The sequence below is a fragment of the Salvia splendens genome, chromosome 21 (genome assembly GCF_004379255.2).
Source record: "Salvia splendens isolate huo1 chromosome 21, SspV2, whole genome shotgun sequence".
Taxonomy (NCBI): domain Eukaryota; kingdom Viridiplantae; phylum Streptophyta; class Magnoliopsida; order Lamiales; family Lamiaceae; genus Salvia; species Salvia splendens.
In genome coordinates, this window is record NC_056052.1 from 6722742 (window position 1) to 6744470 (window position 21729).

The 21729-nt window shown below is 41.3% G+C and overlaps 2 protein-coding genes across 3 annotated transcripts; both read left to right on the forward strand.

Moving 5' to 3' along the window:
* Positions 1-2719: 2719 nt before the first annotated feature.
* On the forward strand, positions 2720-5881 carry LOC121783301. The gene is made up of 4 exons (XM_042181332.1): positions 2720-2960; positions 3962-4337; positions 4782-4970; positions 5442-5881. Exons 2-4 carry the CDS (start codon positions 4092-4094, stop codon positions 5523-5525), a joined length of 519 nt encoding a protein of 172 aa, XP_042037266.1. The 5' UTR covers positions 2720-2960; positions 3962-4091; the 3' UTR covers positions 5526-5881.
* Positions 5882-6346: 465 nt separating this feature from the next.
* LOC121783253 (long chain acyl-CoA synthetase 8-like) lies at positions 6347-10917 on the forward strand. 2 transcript variants are annotated; one of them, XM_042181273.1, is made up of 12 exons: positions 6347-6470; positions 7036-7624; positions 7722-7802; positions 8049-8321; positions 8832-8963; positions 9048-9221; positions 9322-9551; positions 9652-9769; positions 9866-9997; positions 10088-10222; positions 10315-10521; positions 10596-10917. In XM_042181273.1, exons 2-12 carry the CDS (start codon positions 7115-7117, stop codon positions 10758-10760), a joined length of 2157 nt encoding a protein of 718 aa, XP_042037207.1. In that variant the 5' UTR covers positions 6347-6470; positions 7036-7114; the 3' UTR covers positions 10761-10917. The 2 variants fall into 2 exon arrangements, with proteins under 2 accessions (XP_042037207.1, XP_042037206.1); XM_042181272.1 differs by lacking the exon at positions 6347-6470 and adding an exon at positions 6534-6648.
* Positions 10918-21729: the final 10812 nt, after the last annotated feature.

Below are 21729 nucleotides of genomic sequence, written 5' to 3' on the forward strand. Positions count from 1 at the left end.
GTTACTGTTAATTCAAATAATAAAAATTATATGGATTAAAGAATAATAAATAAATAAATAAATGGAGTATATAATATTTTTGGATTTAAGTTTGAAGTAAATATTTAAATTGAAATAATTATTTGATGTTACATTTATTGAAAATGAGTTATTAATAGTCTTTCAAATTGTGGATTGGACTATAAACAATAGGAATTGTGGATTGGACTATAAACAATAGGAAATAGAGAGATACCCACTCTAATTTTGATGTTTGATTGTCATGAAAGTTCTTTCCCAAGGCCCAAGAAAACATTCAAAGCCCGCATGGGCCCGAAATATTTTCCTCGTATTGCTGGAAAATGTTAAGGTTAAATCCAATATGCCGTAAGAGTATCCACTATGGTTGAGGCGCGGCTATAGCCCCTGCTGGGGCGGTCTCGGGGCGGTTATAGTGGAGGTGACGTCCACTCCCGGGGTGGACGAGGAGTGTGGGCGTGATAGGCGGCGGACGGGCATGCGGCGACTCCGGGGCGGACGCGGCGGATAGGCGGGGCTCCTATAGTGGCGCGGTGTCCGGTGAGGCTATAGCCCCCGATTTTTTTTATTCAATTTAATTCACCTATAAATATACCCCATTCCATTCATTATTTTCACACCATTCCAACTCTTCATCATTCAATTATAATTGTACGCTTTTGCAATACAACGAATATTCGGGTCCAATTACCTCGTTTTCTAATTATTTACATTGCGATGATTTTAATTATGCTTGATTGAAACTAAAATGAAAAATTGATTATAAAATTTGGGGCAATTGGAAGTGTCCACTATAGTGGCAGAAACAAAATTTTGGGGCTATGGACAAAAAACTGGGGCTATGGACAAAAACTGGGGCGGGGCTATTGGGGTGTCCGCCTTATAGGGGACACCCTTAGGGTGTCCACTATGGGGTGCCCGCGGCTATAGCTGATTTAAATTTTTTTTTTTCATTTCAATTCACCTATAAATACACCCCACTTCATTCATTATTTTCACACCATTCCAACTCTACATCTATAAAAATTTCTCTCACTACAATTTGAGGTCGGAAATGAACAATTTGTGGAGAGACAGCTGGAATGCTCTGATTCAACAGGTGCAACACCAGGCCGCCCAGGAGGAAGCGGCCCGTTTTGCGGAGGAGGTGGAGAATGAGGATGCGATCCCTCGTGCCATTACTCATCGGCGGACAATCCCACGAGACCTCGTCGGTGCGCACCATCGTATAATGGATGATTACTTTGTGGATAACCCCCGTTATCCACCCGAGATATTCCGCCGGAGATTCATGATGTCGCGACGGCTATTCAACTATATAGCGACGAATTTGGCTGAGCGTTACCGTTGCTTCACCCTCCGGCGTGATGCGGCTGGCCGGATCGGGCTGTCTACGCAACAGAAGTGCACCGCTGCAATTCGGCAGCTTGCCTACGCCGGACAAGCGGACTTGTTCGATGAATACCTACAGATGGGTGAGACGACTGGCCTCACGGTGCTCAGGCAGTTCTGTAAGGGGATCCGGGAAATTTTCGGTGGGGAGTTTCTACGGAAGCCCAACCCGGATGAGTGTCAGCGCCTACTGGATATGCACAGTTCGATGCACAGGTTCCCAGGAATGTTAGGAAGCATCGATTGCATGCATTGGGAGTGGAGGAACTGCCCCGTGACATGGAAAGACCAGTTCACTACTGGATTCAAAAGCAAACATCCAACGATGATTCTGTAAGCCGTTGCGGACTACCGTCTGCGGATCTGGCATGCGTATTTCGGTGTGGCAGGTTCGGACAACGACATCAATGTTCTTCAGTCATCGCCGCTCTTCAACGAGGAGTGCCGGGGGGAGGGTCCAGAAATCAGCTTTGTAGCCAACGGTACGCAGTACAGTAGGGCCTACTATTTGGCAGATGGGATATATCCGCGCTGGCCCGTATTCGTGAAGACTGTCCGCCAACCGGTTCGACCGAAGAAACAATATTTTGCGCGCAAACAAGAGAGTGCTAAGAAGGATGTTGAGCGGGCTTTTGGTGTCCTCCAATCGCGGTGGGCTATTATACGGTGTCCGACACGAGTTTGGCACGAAGATGATGTCGCGAATATTATGTTAGCCTGTATCATATTGCATAATATGATAATAGAAGATGAAGGCTTTTCGGTAGAGCGATGGGCACCGGAAGAAGGCGCAAGTACAAGTCACAGTGTTTCCTCCGCGCCGATCAAGATGGGCGTACCACGTAGCAATGAATATTTGATCCAACGCTTTGCTGATATGCACAGGACCACATCACATAACACACTGCAGGCCGATTTGATTGATGAAGTGTGGGCACGTATGGGAGGTGGTGGCGCAGTGTAAACATGTTAGTGATTTGTACTAGATTAAATGTAGTGTGTAATTTTAATTTTAATTTAGTGTGTAATTTTAATTCTAATTCTAATTCTAATTCTAATTCTAATTCTACTTCGTATAGTCGTGTTCTTATAATTGTATAGCCCGATAAATTTGTTTATAATTACTTGAAACATTATAAAATGAAAATTGATTATAAAATTTGGGGGCTATTGGAGGTGTCCATTATAGTGGCGGAAATAGAATTTTGGGGCTATGAACAACAAAACTGGGGCTATGGATAAAAACTGGGGCGTGGCTATTGGGCATGTCCGCCTTACAGTGTACACACCTAGCTACATTTTATGGCTCGAATCGCTTCATTTCCAACAAAATTGCACATCCACTTCTACAGCTGAAAATTTGAAATTGTTCGAATTCTATGATTGTGCGATTCTCGTTAGATAGGAGAAACATATGTTTGAATCAAGTCTCCTGTTTCAGATTTGTACCAATTTCGCGGCAGTGGAAGCACCTACTTTGCTAATCGCAGTTCTGGAAAACTGAAATTGAGCTGCGCCACAAACCCTCGATCATCTGTCTCCTATCGAAGGTAAGAGATCCTCGTTACTGCTCTCTATTTGGTTTAAATTCGAACGACCGATGAGTTTAAGAGTGATTTCCAGTTCGGGCTAGCTCTCTCTGCCATTGTATGATGAGAAACAAATTGGTCTGTTGTTTTTGAATTAGCAAATTTATTGCCGTCTATGCATGGTAAACTTGTGTAATTATTGACTATTGTGAATGTAGCTGAATATTGTTTTTGAATTAATCGTGAATATGTTTAATTGTCGATGGATAATTTTGTAACCGGGTATATGAATGGTTTTGTATTTCTTTGTTTTTCTGATTTCAAATCCGCACAGGGTGAAGTGGTTAGTTATTTGCAACCTTTACGGCTTCAATTGATGCACAAGAGTAAGTTTGAGCTGCTAGATCATCAGTTCAAAACAATTTCTCTGTTTCTGATTTACTAGGTTCAAAGTAATTGATAGATGAGTCCTTTTTTTTAATTTTATTGTATCTTAAATTTTATCTTTAATGATCGAGAATGAGATACTCTATGATGGCGTCGCAGAAATGTTGTCGAGTAGAAGAAATTGTGCTATAGTGATAGTCGAATGTTGGATCTATAACTGTGTAATCAGTTACTACTCACCAAGATGAGCTGTGCGATGCTATCATGCTAATGATAAAGTTAAGTTAGCTCGGAAGAGTCATTTACTCGCTTTGGGAGTCTACCTTCATCCATAGGATAGATTGTGTGTGCATTGGGTATATGAGGCTGAATTATAATTTCACATATTAAAAAACCCTCTCCATCTCTTTTATTTTACTTAACTAGGCTTGGCAATGTCAAACCATATTCTATATTCAGAATCAGAGCTTGTGAAGATTGGAACTTCTACTTAGTAGTCTTCCAATTCTTTTTCACTGTTGGAGTTCCTGGATTATGCTCCTTTGTACTTGTTGATATGCTGCTGATGTCTTTCTCTCAACACCATCATTCTGCATTTATCATTCGCACTTATGGAACTTATTTTGATGTGATAGTTTCAGCAGAGTCGACTTCTTTATTGCTTCGATTCTCCAACTATATTGTAGAGGAGGTTCAGTGATCTACGTCTTTCAACTGCTCTCCTAGAATTGTGATTAAGTGGCAAGTAAGATTTTCCGTGGAAAAATGCATGGAGTTCGTCAAACATTAAATCAGATGTCCAGGAAGTTGCATAAACTGGCTAATGGAGGTCCAAGTGATACCTTGAAGAGGAAAGTTGCTGAACTAGAGAAAAAGAGAAAGAGAAGACATCCCAATAAAGAAGACTTATATGTGGATGTTCCTGAATCAAGAGCCTGGCTTGATACTGCAACCATGCCACTGGTACTCACTGCTGTGGGTACGGCCCTATTTGCGAAGATCCTGATGATGGTATTGTTTAAGTTTGTTGTCCACAAATTGATAGATAATAATCACTGATTGGCCAATTTAACCAAAAAATGAAAGGCTAGTGATATGTGATAAAAGCTAGTTTATTGCGGTACTTCTGAATATGTACAATTGGACTTTTCTTAACTCATCAATTTTTAAAAGGTTCAGGTCTTATTTATTAAGAGAATAATTGTTTTAAAGCTTTAATTCGGTTGAATTGTACTAGCTCTTACATCTTTGTGTGTTGTTTTTATTCAGTTAGTTGTCATTCCCATATCGTTTGCTTCCAAAATAATGGATAATGGAATTTCGAAGTTTCTAAATTTGTTTCTTTGACCTGATATTTACTGCTTCACATAGTTTTATTTTTTTTTCAACTTTCTATTGATATGTGCCTAATAGACTCTTGAGTAAGTTGAGTATAATTGAATTGTTTGTTTCCAGCTAGATGAGGCAAATGCCCAGGAACGACTTGAGAAAAAGATAAAAGATGCCCCCGAGGGTCAGGGAACTGTCAGGATGCTCACTCGAGAGGAGTGGGAAAAAATGCGAGAAGTTCGGCCAAGGACTCCATTTGAATCTACAATAGCGCGTCCAAATGCAAAAATACGGACTGGAGAACCTCTTCGCAAGGTAAATTTAAGCCTGTTATCGATATCATTTTGTCATCTATATCCTTAGTCAACTGAAAATCTCATGGTTTTAAACTTCACACAAGTAACTTCCAGGAAAAAAAAACCTGCTTCTCTTAGTTCTGCACCTAACTTGGCAACAGTGGGACTTGGGCATCACTATTGATATTTTAAGACCTTTTGTAGCTAAGGCTGCGGCTGCTAAGCCTCCACTTAGATAATCTATCCCCACAAAATGTTGAATCATTTAGTTGCTATTGTTATCTCTATTTACTTAATGTGTTGATGAAAGAGCAATTTGATGTTAGTCCCTGATTTCCGTAATTGATACACATGATCTGGCTTGGGACATGGGTCTATCTTGTATAAAGCATCTCCTGATATGGTTCTGAATGCATACTCCAAGAAAATAAAATACCTTAGCTACTCTTATCATATGCTTCTTGATGATGGTGCGATTGCAATTTTGCAGGAAGATGTTAAGGACTGGAGTTTAGATGTGTTCACAAATGCACTCACACGCGCTGAGGAAACTGCTAAACGTGGAACAGTTTAAGTGTGTGATGTGCAGTAAGTATTCCAGCTCACATAAATTCGCAAACTGCTGAGAAGCTGATGGCCTCACTCTCCAAAGGCCGGATTTGTTGGTAGCAATTCTTGACTAGGCTCATTCCCTTGGACATTGGCAATCTTTGCTTGATAATGCTCTGAGATGCTCCAGCAATTAGCATTACTGCACAGTATGAAAGTCTGAATTTTATTGGTATTTTGTAGACTTATTCCAAAAAAGAAATTTCGAGAATTTATGACCAATTAATTATATTGGTAACTATTCAACATTCCAATCGGTTGTGTATGGAATTGTGGGATGGGATCCCATCATCACATCACTATTATTCCCATCTTTATGTACAAGTATATCTTTACATTGTCTTATATAGATGTAGAAGTAATCTCTATCGTCTCAAAAAAGTACTATGGTTGTCTCTTAAAAAAATCCCTAGAATGACTTGTGCACTCAAGCAATTTGAACCTGATTCCTTCCCTGTGTTGGTACATTTAAAAGAGTTTTACCGAATAAGAATCTTTTGACATTTTGTTTTCGAAGACGAGAAACATTCTAGTAAGTAACTTAATTGATCACTCCATCTGTTTGATACGGTCCACAGCAATTAATGACTTTGAAATAAACCAAATTTAATGCAACCTTCTTTTCTCCTCGTAAAGATTATAAACATTAAAAATAATAGTACTAACACTTTTAATGTACATCTTGACTAATAAACACGTGTAATACGTATCTGCAGTGTTGTCGGGGTCCATTTTTTAACTGAAATAAAGTAATTTGGGGCCAAAATGTAATTATCCAAAGCATAGAATAAAGTGTATTTGCAGTTGAGAGATTATGTTTGATTCAAGACAATACACATTGAACAAGAGAAAAGCATATCTCAAGTTTCCCAGATTTGCGCGATCGAGTGGAGCTCCAATCCTCAAAAAGGTTAGGTTAACAACTTGTTTCTCGCGTAGGATCATCGCTTTGATGCATGTTTTTGTGGCCCCTGCGAATTACTAATATTTTCTTAGATTTTACTATTCATTTGTTTTGTTTTTTGTTCCTATTGATTTATGCGCTTTTCTAACTCCGGCTTTAGAGCGGTTGGTGATGAATTGATTAGGTTTGATTCTGTGCGGTGCTCTCTTAGCTGGTTAATTTTGTTTAGCAATTAGCATTAGCATTTTTACTTTTGTGTCTATGGAAATAGCTATCTAGGTTAAGCTGATTCCCTATGCATCAGATGTTTTTATGATTGACTCTGTTTAGAAGTGGACCTCGTCTTTATGTTGTGTATATATGCAGATTGTCGGTTAGTTGGTTTTGTGTATTATGGCCGATGTGTGTGTGTGTGTTACTTGTCAGTGATGATTGTATGTGTTTTTTGTTGCTTCTGCTATTCTACCACTTTTGGTACTTCTATGCTATGTGTTTGAGCTTTACAATCCAAGTTAGGTTTCTGGTTTCTTTACATTGATCGGTGTATCATGTTGATGTTTTCTATACACAGGATCTGGTATTCGAAAGCCGATTGCGTGTTTATTACGGGGATCGAGTAGGAAGGGAGTAAGTAACTTATAACAATCAAAATGGGGAATCTTGGAAATTGGAGTCTTTTGTCGCTTATCAAAGATAATGGAACATATGGAATTGCTTGTGCTGCCATAGTTGCCATAGTTATACCTATCCTCCTTTCTGTGGTTATTGGGGGTAGGAGAAAGTTGAAGCAGAGAGCAGTTCCAGTTGAAGTTGGTGGTGAGGCTGGTTATGCGATGCGCAATGTTAGATCGGTCAAATTAGTTGAAGTTCCTTGGGAAGGGGCCACAACTATGGCAGCATTGTTTGAGCAGGCATGCAGGAAGTATTCACAGCAGAAGCTTCTCGGGAGTAGAAAAATTATTGCTAAAGACACTGTTACAGCAAGTGATGGCAGAAAATTCGAGAAGCTTCACTTGGGTGAGTACCAGTGGGAAACGTATCAGCAGGTATTTGATCGTGTGTGCAACTTTGCTTCTGGTATGATTAAATTAGGGCACGACGTTGACACCCGTGCTGCTATTTTTTCTGACACACGAGCAGAGTGGCTCATCGCATTTCATGTAAGAATTTATTTTTGTGAATTTTTAAACCTCTTTTTGTTATTATTATTTAGTTTTTCCTTATGAATTATACTATTCCACTTTCTCTTGGGCACAGGGATGCTTCAGGCAGAACGTCACTGTCGTCACCATTTATGCTTCTTTAGGAGAGGAAGCCCTTATTCACTCATTAAATGAGGTGACTGTCATTCATTCCTCACATAAAAACTGTTCTGCTCCAGATTTATTTATTTCTTTGTTTTTTTAGGATTAGCGTGCTCTCTCTCTCTTCTTTCCCTTTAATCACTTGCAGATTCTTCTTTTTTGCTTTTTTTTTTTAAAATTTAATATTCTGCTGTTGGAGTACTAGATCAATTCCTCCTGAAGCAACTCCTAATACTACTATACTAGTAAGAACTTACTCATGTTTACTGGTATTTCACAGACTCAAGTGTCAACTGTGATTTGTGACTCTAAGCAATTGAAGAAGTTGGTTGCAGTGTGTTCGAGCTTGACAAGCATTAGAAACATAATTTATTTTGATGATGAAGAGTTTTCCAGTGATACCAGCATCATCAATGAGATGAGTAACTATAAGGTTTCCTCGTTTTCTGAGGTTGAAAAACTTGGAAGAGACAGCCGTGTTAATCCTAATTTACCTATCAAGAAAGATATTGCTGTCATTATGTATACAAGTGGCAGTACAGGCCTCCCAAAGGTTTGATTTATATGCTTCTCTGTCACTGAACATGTGTTGAGAATTACATTTGGTTTTAGTGCTTGAATGTAGCTATTTAGGTCAAGTACTAAATCGTCAGATCTTGTTATCTTTAGATATAGGTGTGTGTAACATGTTCTATTCCAACTCAAATATATGATGAATAAAATGAAGAAAATAGACATGTATTAGCTTGCAAAATAATTATCTGACCACAACATGGATTTGCCCGCATGGGAACAATCAGATTACCATGTTAAAGAAACAATGTCCAGATTGCAACTGTTGTTGAGTACAGAGAATGTTAAGTTGGAAGCTTACCAATAATGAAGGAGAATTAGAGCAAAGCTATAAGCTTATAATGCACGGCAGTGTTTTAGGTCAACCAATGAATTCTCCCTTGTACATTATTATTATCACCTTGGAATTTAATTTATTATGTGTCAGTAATCTTCATTGTAAAATTAATGTTCTCCTACAGTAACATGGTTTCTCATTTGTTTATTGTAGGGTGTTATGATGACACATGGCAATATTGTAGCTACTGCTGCAGCAGTTATGACAGTGGTCCCATCAATTAGAAGCAGGGATTTCTACTTAGCATACTTGCCCCTTGCTCATGTTTTTGAATTAGCTGCTGAGGTAACATACTAATATGTTTATTGATGTCATTATAATGGCAGAAAATGAATATTCAAGCAAGTTCTAAGATGCTATTTTTCACAGACTGTCATGATAACTGCGGGTGTTGCAATTGGCTATGGGTCAGCACTAACGTTGACAGACACATCCAACAAAATAAAAAAAGGAACTATGGGAGATGCTTCTGCATTAAAGCCTACTTTGATGGCGGCAGTTCCAGCTATACTTGATCGTGTCAGGGATGGAGTCCTGAAGAAGGTCTTTTAGCAGTGCAGTTTATCATATGACTGAAACAATTACCTTGTGGAGCAGCAAATAGTAATAGAGTTTCTGATACGTCGTCTGGTTTATGTCTTAGGTCGAGGAAAAAGGAGGTGTTGCAAAGAAACTTTTTGACATTGCTTGCAGACGCCGACTGGCAGCTATTGAAGGAAGCTGGTTTGGGGCATGGGGACTGGAAGCTAAGTTGTGGGATATAATTCTTTTTAACAAGATAAGGTCTATCCTTGGAGGACAGATCCGTTTTATGCTTTGTGGTGGAGCTCCTTTATCTGGAGATACACAAAGATTTATCAACATTTGCATAGGGTAATTTGAATGCAAGTGTAGAACATAAAATTGCTAACCATAAGCTTTTAACTGGTTGCTGTTTGACTAACTTATATGTTTTTCTTGCTTCTGTGTGTAGAGCTCCCATTGGTCAAGGGTATGGTCTGACAGAAACATGTGCCGGAGCCGCTTTTTCTGAGGCGGATGATATTTCTGTTGGCCGTGTTGGCCCTCCTCTGCCTTGTTGTTACATCAAGGTATATTTCCTCTTCGTAGATAAAATTTCCTCTACAGCATGCCTTACTCCATTCAACCTGTTTGCATGCCTTAAATTTTGTTTTCATTCTTTGCAGCTTGTGTCTTGGGAAGAAGGCGGTTACAGGATATCGGATAAGCCTATGCCTCGAGGAGAGGTTGTTGTTGGTGGAGCAAGTGTGAGTGCTGGTTATTTCAACAGTGAAGCAAAAACTGCAGAAGTGTACAAGGTGAAAACCCGTTCTTGGTAAATGCACAAAGCTGCTATCTCTTTTTCTTCTAATTCACGGGTTTCTCTTTCTTTCTTTTTGCTGATACAGGTTGATGAGAAAGGCATGCGCTGGTTCTATACGGGTGATATCGGGAGGTTCCACCCCGATGGATGCCTTGAGATCATCGACAGAAGGAAAGACATTGTGAAGCTTCAACACGGGGAGTACATCTCACTCGGGAAGGTTCTGAATGTGATTCAAACCACATAGATGCGGCAAACCCTTTGTTTGCCTTTCTGAAAATTGATGTTTCATGAAAACTGATACTTTTGCAGGTTGAGGCTGCACTCTCATCAAGCAATTTCGTAGAGAATATCATGGTGTACGCAGATCCGTTCCACAACTTCTGTGTCGCCCTAGTGGTACCTGCACGCCACGTTCTTGAGGGATGGGCTGATAAATCCGGATTCAAGTATTCAGATTTTGCCGAGCTGTGTGAGATGCCAGAAGCTATGAAAGAGGTTCAACAATCACTAGCCAAGGTTGGTTTGTTCCCTTGTACCCATTTCTTAAAGTTTTGAGTCGTTGAGTTTATATGCTCGTGGGGATATTGCAGGCTGCAAAACAAGAGAAACTGGACAAGTTCGAGGTCCCGGCAAAGATCAAGTTGTTGCCAGAGCCATGGACTCCAGAATCAGGTCTGGTTACTCAAGCACTCAAATTGAAGAGGGAGCAATTGAAGGCCAAGTTTAAGGATGATCTTGAGAATTTGTATAAATGAAGAAATGGAATATGTTCCAAGTTAATTGTAATAGCAACTCGTGTTTCTGTTTGAGGTAGTTTTTCTTTTCACAATTGCAACAAACAGTTTTCTACCTATATGTTGATGGTTACCTACTTGTTTATTACAATAATAAAAACATCCACAGTTTCCTGAATTTTTGTTCACTAAATCACCAATTTGCTTGTATATTTTCATTCATTTTATTCCATCTCCCCACTTATTTCCCTCGTTGGATAATAGAAAGTAGAACATATGCCTTGATTTGTGGTACTTGCATCTCGATTGACTTTACATTTTCAAATACTCTCCCTGTCCTATTTCAGATGAATCCTTTCTTTTTCGATATGGAATTTTACAAATTATTGTTTTGCATGTAAGCATAAAGCGATTTTCCAACGCATCTCACGTTCATCCCATTCCTTGGGAAGTGACCTCCTCATTGTTGCGGATGTCATAAGAAGAGTATAAAGGTCAAAATTGGTCCTAAATATATGCCCATTTTACGATTTTGGTCATAGACATTATCTTTTGTATTTTTGCATCCCAGACATTTCAACTCGGATCACAATCGGTCCAAAACTAACGGTTCTGTCAAATTGTAACAGTCAACGTCTTTAAATTGGATTTTGATCAAATTAAGCATTTTGATTATACTTTTTTATTATTCAATAAAAAATAGTACCATATTTAGTCAAACTAATTATTTTTAAAATACTAAATATTATAATTTATTCAATTAAAGTGAAACAAATTCGGTCAGATTCATCTCCTTGCTTGAAGCAATTCAGAAATCTTCCACTGCCGTTCCACGCCTGAAACCTCCAGCTCCACCACCACCAATCGTTCCAGCAGCACCACCACCCAACCCGGACGACAACAACCCCTAAGCCTAAAGCGCGACTGTGCCGAGAGCTACGGTGGCGACCGGAGGGGAGGGCAGCGAGGTGTCGCGGCAGCCGGCGGGGGAAGTCGATGGGTTGAAGAACAAACCGAAGCCGCCCATCATCATCACCCGCGACAGCGCCAACGCGCTCTGGTCCCAGGGCCAGATCGTCGGCGGCCCCGTCGTCATCATGGCCGCCTCCTTCTGACACACCTCCTATGAGCGCCTACCCCTCGTGGAAGAAGAAGCGTCGCGCCCAGATGATGAGCTATCCTAATGCAGCGGAAAATCAACTTTTTCGATCACGAGCGTCGAGGCGGGCGCCGACCACCGTGCCCCTCTATCAACTACCACCCGTCAAATATCTTCAACTTTCCAAACAAAAACCAATTGAATTTTCCAATTTGGGAATGGGAGAGAGAAGAGAGAAGAGAGAATACGATTTAAACGATAAATTGCTTACAATAATTAAGGATATAATTTGTGAGTAAATAATCATATTTAAAGATTGTAATTGGGTCAAAATTCAATTTAAAGACGTTGACAATTTGACTGAACCGTCAGTTTTGGACCAATTTTGATTCGAGTTGAAATGTTTGGGATTCAAAATTCAAAACATAATGTCTGGGACCAAAATCGTAAAATGACAATATGTTCAGGACCAATTTTGGCCTTTACTCTCCTAAGAAATTTCTACTCTGTCCCATTAAAGATGACTCACTTTTTTTTTGCTTTGTCCAACCAAGATGACCCATTACGTAAAATGAAAACACATTTATCCCTACTTTATTTCATTTTTCTTACTTTACTTTCTTCACTCAACACACAAAATAAAACTGCATAAAATTTCGTGTCGCCCAAAGAATGGGTCATCTTCCTTGGGACAGAGGGAGTATGTTTTTTTTCATAGTTTGTATTTGCCATGTCAATAATGTTTAGACATTCAATACTCCTATCATTTAACAATCCTTTTGTACACTAATAAATGTGAAAATTAAATGCATAATTTGATACAGTTTTTAAGATAGAGATGTGATCAAATGCAAACCATATATCTAATACAAACTTAAAACTTTAATTCTAACCATTAATTAGTAACAGATCCGTGGTTAATATTGCGTAGAATTTCTATCTCAACAAGAGCATGTATTTTGTCAATAGAGGGTATTTTTGTAAGTTAATTTTCTGAACGGTTTATGCACTCCTAATTTCTCCCCCACCTTCCAAAACCGAAAATATTCACATCTTCGAAAGGATCTTCACACCATTGTAATTGACGTCAAAACTTTATTTTGAAGACTTAAATTGATTTATTTGCTGGTGTATTCAAGAATTTATTTTATGATTGTACCGTCACTAGCGTAATATTATCCGGTTGAATCTCATATTTCATAAAATCAATTCCGGCGCATTCTGTGTCACAACGGTTTTTTACTATATGGAGGGTTCGAACACTGATAAAGGTAATTTCATGGTAATTTCCATACGTTGAAGATTGACACATTCGTGATTCATAATTTTCATATGTTGAAGATTTTTCATTTCCAAATTTGTGATTTTCAGATTCTTAGGATGTAGATGTCCGTATGTTGAGTCGATTGCAAATACAATTTTGTTATTCAGACTGCGTTTGTTTTTCTGTTGAACCTGTGTTGAAATTATTGGAATTTTTGTTGATATGTCATATCACGTGGCTGATCCTATGTTGAAATTTTTAAGCTACGGTTGATTCTACATTACAATTATATTGACATTTTGTTGATTCTGTATTGATATATATAGCTGTTGTGTGAGTCCAAAATCAACATTTTTGTTGACATTTTTGTTGACATTTTTGTTGATGATGTGAGGACTCCGACTTCTCAGTCTCTGTTCTTCTCATTCTTTTTGTATCGTTGTGGCTTGCTCAAGTTAAATCATCAAACTAATCCAACTGACCTATGTGTGCCTTCTTCCTGCAAAATGCCGGTGAGTGGATCTACTAGAAAGTCAGGCTGATCAACTCGACTTAAGTGAGATAAACCGAAGATCTAAAAAGTGTGTTCTCAAAACCTTAACCCACAATACTATTAACTAGTATAGGGAAATAAGGATCGATCCCACAGAGATGATGTATTTGACATTTGTTATTGGACACGGAATGGGAATGGCTGCGGCCACGCTTTCTAGGGGTGGGTTAAGTTAAACTACTTGACTTGAGAAACTAAACTAATTAAACTGATCAACTTACTAGACGAAACTAAAACTACTTGATCAACTCAACTAACTTTTCATAAATGGACACACACATAAATGGACAAACAGAATAAACGGGGGACTGTCAGTCCCCTACAAAGTGTACGATAAAGTAAAAACTTTTTAACTACTTTATCTTCTTCACCGAATCAACATGAAAAACAGAGCAGAAAGAAAACAGATCTGAAAAGTTACGAAAGACAAAACATCGTAACAACTTGTAAACTTAAATCTACTCCTAAAATCTAAACTGCATCTGCTTAAACTAGAAATTAAACCATGATTATGCAGAAATGAAAGCGCATCTAATAGATCTAAACATCCTATTCATGATTTCCTTCACAATGAGACAGAAACTTGAACAGATAACTCAGATCTAACTAAATCAGAACGCGAAACAAAACATTTTGAGTCAAGACATGCGACATCAAACGAAAATCAAAACAGATATGAAAATTCATGCATGGAAACAGAACATTTCAACTGAACCGAAATCATAACTTCAAATCTACTAAATCAAAAAACATCAAAGAGTCAACAACATCAAAAGTAAACATGAAAACATACAAACGAAAACAAGAAATTGTTTCATCGCTCCTTCTCGAAGCGGAATAGCAAGAACAGAACGATTAAAAACTAAAAACCAAAACCAAACTACCGCTAAACTAAACTAAAACAGGACCAACTGTGTATGCGATGGAAAACGGGAAGATGAAGTGTTGAGAGCTCTCAATTCCAGCTCTAGAAGAGAGCTGAAAACTAATGAGCGTCACCGTTGGAAGCTGCCTCCTTCCTCCTTCTCTATGTCCATTTATAGGAAGGCGTGATGATACGAGGGTACTCGTATCGGTTTCGGCAGCGCGAAGTCGCCGGAGAAGGGTTAGGTTCGTTCGCGGGATCCTCCCGTCAAGCAGCCTTGGGTTTTCGGTCAATTAGGGTTCGACGAAATGAACTTGCGGAAAATAAAGTACAATAAAGATAAAGTAACGATAAAGGATAAACTGAATTGATATTTCTTGAATGAATAATATGAAGGTCTCCTACACTTATTTATAATATGTGGGGATACAATAATATCCTACCAAAATCTAGTAAATCAAATATAATAATATCCTAAGCAAAAGATATGGAGAATCAATAACTAACTATGGAAAAGATAAGATAAATCAATGCTAAATGAATAATAAGATATGGAGATAATTTAGGAATATGCTCGTATCAACTCCCCCACGGTTAAAATTCACCTTGTCCTCAAGGTGGAAACCACGACAAAACGAAGAGTGTCGCGACCAGAAGCTTTGGCGAGGTATCTCCTCCCGAATCAAATGCACACCGAACAGCAAAGCATCTCCCTTCATCACCTCCATCAAAAATCATCAAAGGATGACCATTGTGGTTGCCAAAATTCATCGTTAAAATGGGAAGCTTGTCCATGCGTCCCAGAATGCTCAAACACGACGTGTCCTTGCACGAAGGAATCCACCGCATATCACCGTCAAGCGATGTTGGTTGATGATTCGTTCTTGCAACATCACCATCAATTGGATTCGCTTCATCATTAAAACCTATATCATCAAAATTGTGAAATGTCTGTGGAACTCTACTCTTGCTGAGAAAACAACTAACGCAGTCGCGTTTCACACCTTTTGAAATCCTCAATTTTATAGAACCGGGGAAAACAAGAAGTACAAAATGAGTGACCGATGTTGGAATAGAATTGGAGTCGCTCGACTGAGAGATCACGGCTAGTGGGAGTGGGTCATCGTCGCCGCCCTCATCTCCATTGATATTGGGGCTGCACGGAGGAGCTAGCGGGGAGTTTTGCGTTGGTGGCTGCTGCAGGCTGCCTGCGATGTCGGAGTTGATGTGAGGTTGCACGGTGTAGGGTGCAGCTGAGTAGTGCGACGCTGAACGGAGGGGCTGGTGAACGCTGAACGCTGGGTCTGGTGGAGGACACATTGCAGCGTGTGAATCGCTCAAGCGACGTTTGTTTGCATCCATCCGAGAAACCAATTGCTCGACAGTTGCAGTCAAGTGCTCAAGCTGTGAAACCAAGGCAGCCCACTGTAGGTTCGGTTCCAAATTCAGCGTCACCGGATCACGTGCCACGCCGAGAGGCTCCATATGGCCGACACTGTTGTGAGACGGTTGGTAGGGAGGCAATGGTGGCTGGAGGGGCTGGTAAGGCGACTGTGTAGCGGTGTATAACAGAGGCCCGTCTGGTGGGTCAGGTTCGGGTCGCGGGTAGGACACTGAAGAGGGCTTTGGCACACTAATGGGAGGCGCTGGAATCGGGCGCGCCGGGTCTGGATAGGAGTATTCAAATTGCACGTTCTGGCTCTGGAGGTACCAACACGATGTGGGGCTCGGCATGAGTAGTGGCGAGAGGAACGATCTATTGAACTGGCGATGGACGTAGTCATTGTAGGTGTATGACATGATGGCGGCAATACGGAGGATGAGCTCTCAATGAAAGTGCCAGATGATACGAGGGTACTCGTATCTGTTCCGGCAGCGCGTAGTCGCCGGAGAAGGGTTAGGTTCGTTCGCGGGATCCTCCCGTCAAGCAGCCTAGGGTTCTCGGTCAATTAGGGTTTGACGAGATGAACTTGCGGAAAATAAAGTACAATAAAAGATAAAGTAACGATAAAGGATAAAATGAATTGATATTTCTTGAATGAATAATATGAATGTCTCCTACACATATTTATAATATGTGGGTATACAATAATATCCTACCAAAATCTAGTAAATCAAATATAATAATATCCTAAGCAAAAGATATGGAGAATCAATAACTAACTATTGAAAAGATAAGATATATCAATGCTAAATGAATAATAAGATATGGAGATAATTTAGGAATATGCTCGTATCACGTGAGGTCTTGATCCCTAGGGTATTTGTTCTTTGAAAAGTCTGCTTTACCGTTTGCCCTTGAGGATCTTTCTTGTGCGACACATCAGTCTTCTCATTGGGTCCTCTCTCTGCATTTCATTTGACTCGACTTGATCCATTTGCGCAGCAAATTTGACTCATTCTCCTGATCCATTCGTCCGCCCAGTTGATCAACTCATTTTCTGAATATAGCGGATTTTTACACACACCTTGCTCAAAACTGGACGTTAGTTACAGAATTTGATGTAGCTTTACCACAGAACACATGCATGAAACGAGACAAATTCATCACAAACTCAACAGACCAAATTCAACACAAAATCGACATAAAATCTACAAAGATTTTAGAATCAACATTAAATCAACACGATTAAGACAATGGACACAAATTCAACAAAAAATCTACAAAAAATCAACACAGATTTTAGAATCAATATAGAATCAATACGATTTCAACAAAATATTCAACATCAGCAGAACAAAAGAATCAACAAAATTTCAACGCAAAAAATCACCAGAGTTCAGAATTCAACGCAGATTTTAGAATCAACATAGAATCAACGAAAAGGCGAAAAGTTGGAATGAGGGTGAGTAATTGAAACGGTTAAATTAACGTGAATAGTGGAAGGAGAGAGAACGACGAAATCGGGATTACACAATTATTCTATAATTAAATGATTCACCGTATTATGAAAGTGTCTAACATACCCTCTGTTGATAGATTCATAAAAATTATTGAAATTTTGATCTAGAAATATAATAAGTGTTTATATGTAATAATTAAGTTAGATAAGTTTTCATTATATAACCACCCTTTTAAGATAAGTATATATAGTTGTACATGATAAGTGAAAAGGGCATTTTTCTTTGAAAATATATCAAACGAAAAGAAAATATTGAAACAAACGCGCGCTTAGAGCATCCACAGAGGTTATAGCCCAGCAATAGCCAGCCATAGCCTAGCCACAAACTCCTCCTGCCACATCATCAATACTAAAAATCCTCTTGCCACATCAGAAATAGCCCAGCCATAGCCTAGCCATATCATAAATAGTCCAGCCACATCAATAGTCACATCACTAATAACACAATATACAGAATTTAATTTACGAGACATATACGGGAAACATTAATAATACTATTTTAATTTTAAAAAAAAGTACAATAAATTAAAAAAAGTACAAAATTTTTAAAAAAGTACATTAATAAAAAAAATTACATTAAAAATCACAAAAAGTACATTACTTAAAAAAAATCACTCGCCGGCTCCCTCGCCTCCGTCGTCGCCGTCGCCACCACCACCGCCGCCTCCGTCGCCACTGTCACCGCCGCCTCCGCTACCACCGCCGCTGCCGCCTCCACGCAGATCGTCATTCATGCTCTCGAGCAATGTGAAGAGAAATCTCTTCTCCTGGGGGTCCGTCGCCGCTCGCCATTCGGCTAACGTCTTCACCATCATCTGGCGCGTTTGTTGACGCGCGAAGTACTTGAGATCCTCTGTAGACTGGCGGTCAAAGGGGGATGCCGACTGGACCTCCTGGGAACCCCCGGCGACCCCCCTCGCCTCCCGTTGCCCCCGCTTTTGCCCAGCGGGGCGAGGTCGGCGGCCGAACGAACGAGGGTTGGGGAGCACCTGGTCCGTCTCGGGGAGGTCGTGGGAACCACCGCTGCTGCCGCTGAAATCCCCGGTATAGTTCAATCGTTGCTTCTTCGGCCAGCCAGCGTCGACACCTACTCAGAATTTCTCGGAGTCGTTCAGCACAAGATAGCAGTTCCAGTAGGTGAAGTCCTTATACAACCCGGGCTGGGGGAAGGCTTTCTCCGCTATCCTCCTGCAGTCGTCCTCCGTTTGGCCACTACTCTGCATGCGGAGGGCGTTGGCGTACAAACCCGAAAATCGGGAGACGGCAGCTCTGATTCGATTCCACGCCTTCCGGCAATCCTCCCCGTTGTGTGGCCTCCCCTCCGGGCAAAATAGCTGGTAGGCTGCTGCTACCTTGCCCCACACGTTGAAGATCCTCTGGTTATAAAAAACAAGAGGATCGTCGCAAACACTCACCCACGCCTTTGACAGCGCAACATTCTCCTCGTCCGTCCACCTTCTCCGTACCGTGGGGTCATCCCCACCCGGTTGCCACGACTCCCCGACCTTCTTTCCCTTGCCCTTCTTCTTTGGGGTGCCACTACCCTGCACTGCTCCCCCCGTTTGAACGGGAGTTTCCGAAACTCCGAGACTATCAAACCCCAAATCCGACAACGCAAAATCATCAAAACCGCTCGACATGAACTGCGCATCCGTTGGGGTCGATGTGTGCGACGAAGCAGTCAAAAAATCAAAACTGGGGCGATAGACGTCCCCCTGCGTCGCCGGTACGCCCCCCAGCGTCCCCTGCGTCGCCGAACCTCCCCCGGGTATCATCTGCATATTGGGTGCCCACCCCGGCATCATCTGCATATTGGGTGCCCAACCCCGCATCGCCGGGAACCCCCCTCCCCCCCGGCGGACTCCCTCCGGTCGGCATCCCGGGTAGCATCTGCTGCCACGGGTACATGTTGTAGTACCCGGGCATCTGATTCCATCCGCCTCCAACGGGGATTGGGGGAGTTTGAGAACCGCTCGTCCCTGAACTAGGCTCGTTGTTCAGATCCATTTCTCGGTGTTGATCTTGTACATAATTTAAGATAGAGAGAGTACTCGTTAATACAAGTGGTGCGAATGAAAATGAAGTGCAAATCGCGTATATATAGTGTTTCGAAAATTAAAAATAAAAAATAAAAAATCCGTTGGGCTATGCGCTGGGCGATCCGGGCGCTGCAATGGAGCCGAGCGGATCGCCCAGCGCATAGCCCAGCGGATTTTGATCGCATAGCGCTAGGCGAAATTGATTCAGGAAAACCGCTCGGTGGTTTTCGGATCCTCCAATGGTTCGCCTAGCGACCGCCTAGCGCCGGCGCTCGGCTAGGCGGTGCGCTATGCGCCATTGTGGATGCTCTTAATGTGTCTATTGAAAGGAAAAAAATTAGTAGTACTATGATACGATTATTATTAATATTATTATTTAGTTAGTTAATTATGGATTTGCATATCTTTTTCATATTTTTTATCTTGCTCATTAAGTTAGTATCCACTATTATAAATAGTGGACATTGTTAGTCATTTTGATCAATTCAAGAAATATCAATTATCCTTCTATTTTATCTTCTCTTACTCTCTTCCCTTTCAAACGTGCAAAACGCACAAAACCCTAATTTTGACGCCGGATTGATCGACGGGCAAAAGCTCCCGCGACGTTCGACGCAAAATCTACGAGTTAAGGAACTTCATCCTTAACAATTGGTGCTTTCATCGTGATCTCTTCCTCCGAATCGCTGTCTACATGTCGTACAGCTACACCGGATATCAACTCCGGCAGGCGGATTACCACCCATGGCAGCCCGTCGTATCTCAACCTCTGCTCCATCCGTGCAGAGCGTTAGATCAACAACCATCATATCCATATCCACAGGATGGGAGACTCCACCCACAACACCATCCCTACCAAGCCCGTCAACCCACTTCCTGGGACCCGCCATGGCTGCGCCAGGAAACTGCGTATCTGCAACCATCGTCCTACGAGCCAGATTTGTACTCGCCACCATCGCCCTCTTGTTGGGACCCGCCAAAGTTGTGCACGCAGCAGGGATACTCTCAGCCTTATCAACCGCCTCAGCAGCCACACCACACCGCGCTCAGACAGCCCACTTGCTGGGACCTGCCATGGGTGCGCACGCAGCAGAGTTCTTCGACCTATGATCAACTGCCGTTGTTATATCTGCAACCTCCCGATCAACCAGATTGGCAATGTCTCCGAATGACTAATGATGTCGGCCATTTGGAGCCTCTCGACATGCCACGTGATCCAGTGACGCCGGAGTCTGAACCGAGCCTAACGGTGGCTGACTTGGCTTCACAGCTCGAGCGTTTGACTGCTATTGTCAGGGAATTGGGGTCTCAGATGGATTCACGTGAACGTTGCATGGGTGATCCACACACCGCAATGAGGCCGACGAGCCATCTCCGCACAGCCGCCCCACTGGCCGCTACAACTGCTGTCTCGTCCATGAATCTGCCCCCGCCAGCTTCTTCGTGCAGCCCCGATATCAATGGAGATGAGGGCGAATTGTTAGACGATGACCCACTCCCACTAGCCGTGATCTCTCAGTCGGGCGACTCCAATACCGTTCCAACATCGGTCCCTCATTTTGTACTTGTTGTTTTCCCCGGTTCTATAAAATTGGGGATTTCAGAGGGTGTGAAACGCGACTGCTTTAGTTCTTCTCTCGGCAAGAGTAGAGTTACAGAGAAATTTCACAATTTGGATGATATAGGTTTTAATGATGACGCGAATCCAATTGATGGTGATGTTGCAAGAATGAATCATCGACCAACATCGCTTGACGGTGATAAACGGTGGATTCCTCCGCTTAAGGACACGTCGTGTTTGAGCATTCTGGGACGCGTGGACAAGCTTCCCATTTTAACGATGAATTTGGGCAACCACAATAGTCATCCTTTGATGATTTTTGATGGAGGTGATGCAGGGAGACGCTCAAATATTCGGTGTATGTTTGACCCAGGAGGATTCCTTGACACTCATCGTTGCTTCATGGTGCCCACCTTGAGGACATGGTGGATTTCAACCGTGGGGGAGTTGATACGATTATTATTATTATTATTTAGTTAGTTAATTATGGATTTGCATATCTTTTTCATATCTTTTATCTTGCTCATTAAGTTAGTATCCACTATTATAAATAGTGGACATTGTTAGTCATTTTGATCAATTCAAGAAATATCAATTATCCTTCTATTTTATCTTCTCTTACTCTCTTCCCTTTCAAACGTGCAAAACGCACAAAACCCTAATTTTGACGCCGGATTGATCGACGGGCAAAAGCTCCCGCGACGTT

Bases quoted from the DNA above. Each gene is read 5' to 3' on its own strand.
- LOC121783253 (XM_042181273.1), top strand. From the start codon at position 7,115: ATGGGGAATCTTGGAAATTGGAGTCTTTTGTCGCTTATCAAAGATAAT. The intron at 9,222-9,321 runs GTCTTTTAGCAG...TTTATGTCTTAG, and splicing joins GGGATGGAGTCCTGAAGAAG to GTCGAGGAAAAAGGAGGTGT. The intron at 9,998-10,087 runs GTGAAAACCCGT...TTGCTGATACAG, and splicing joins AAACTGCAGAAGTGTACAAG to GTTGATGAGAAAGGCATGCG.
- LOC121783301 (XM_042181332.1), top strand. From the start codon at position 4,092: ATGCATGGAGTTCGTCAAACATTAAATCAGATGTCCAGGAAGTTGCAT. The intron at 4,338-4,781 runs GTATTGTTTAAG...GTTTGTTTCCAG, and splicing joins TTGCGAAGATCCTGATGATG to CTAGATGAGGCAAATGCCCA. The intron at 4,971-5,441 runs GTAAATTTAAGC...GCAATTTTGCAG, and splicing joins CTGGAGAACCTCTTCGCAAG to GAAGATGTTAAGGACTGGAG.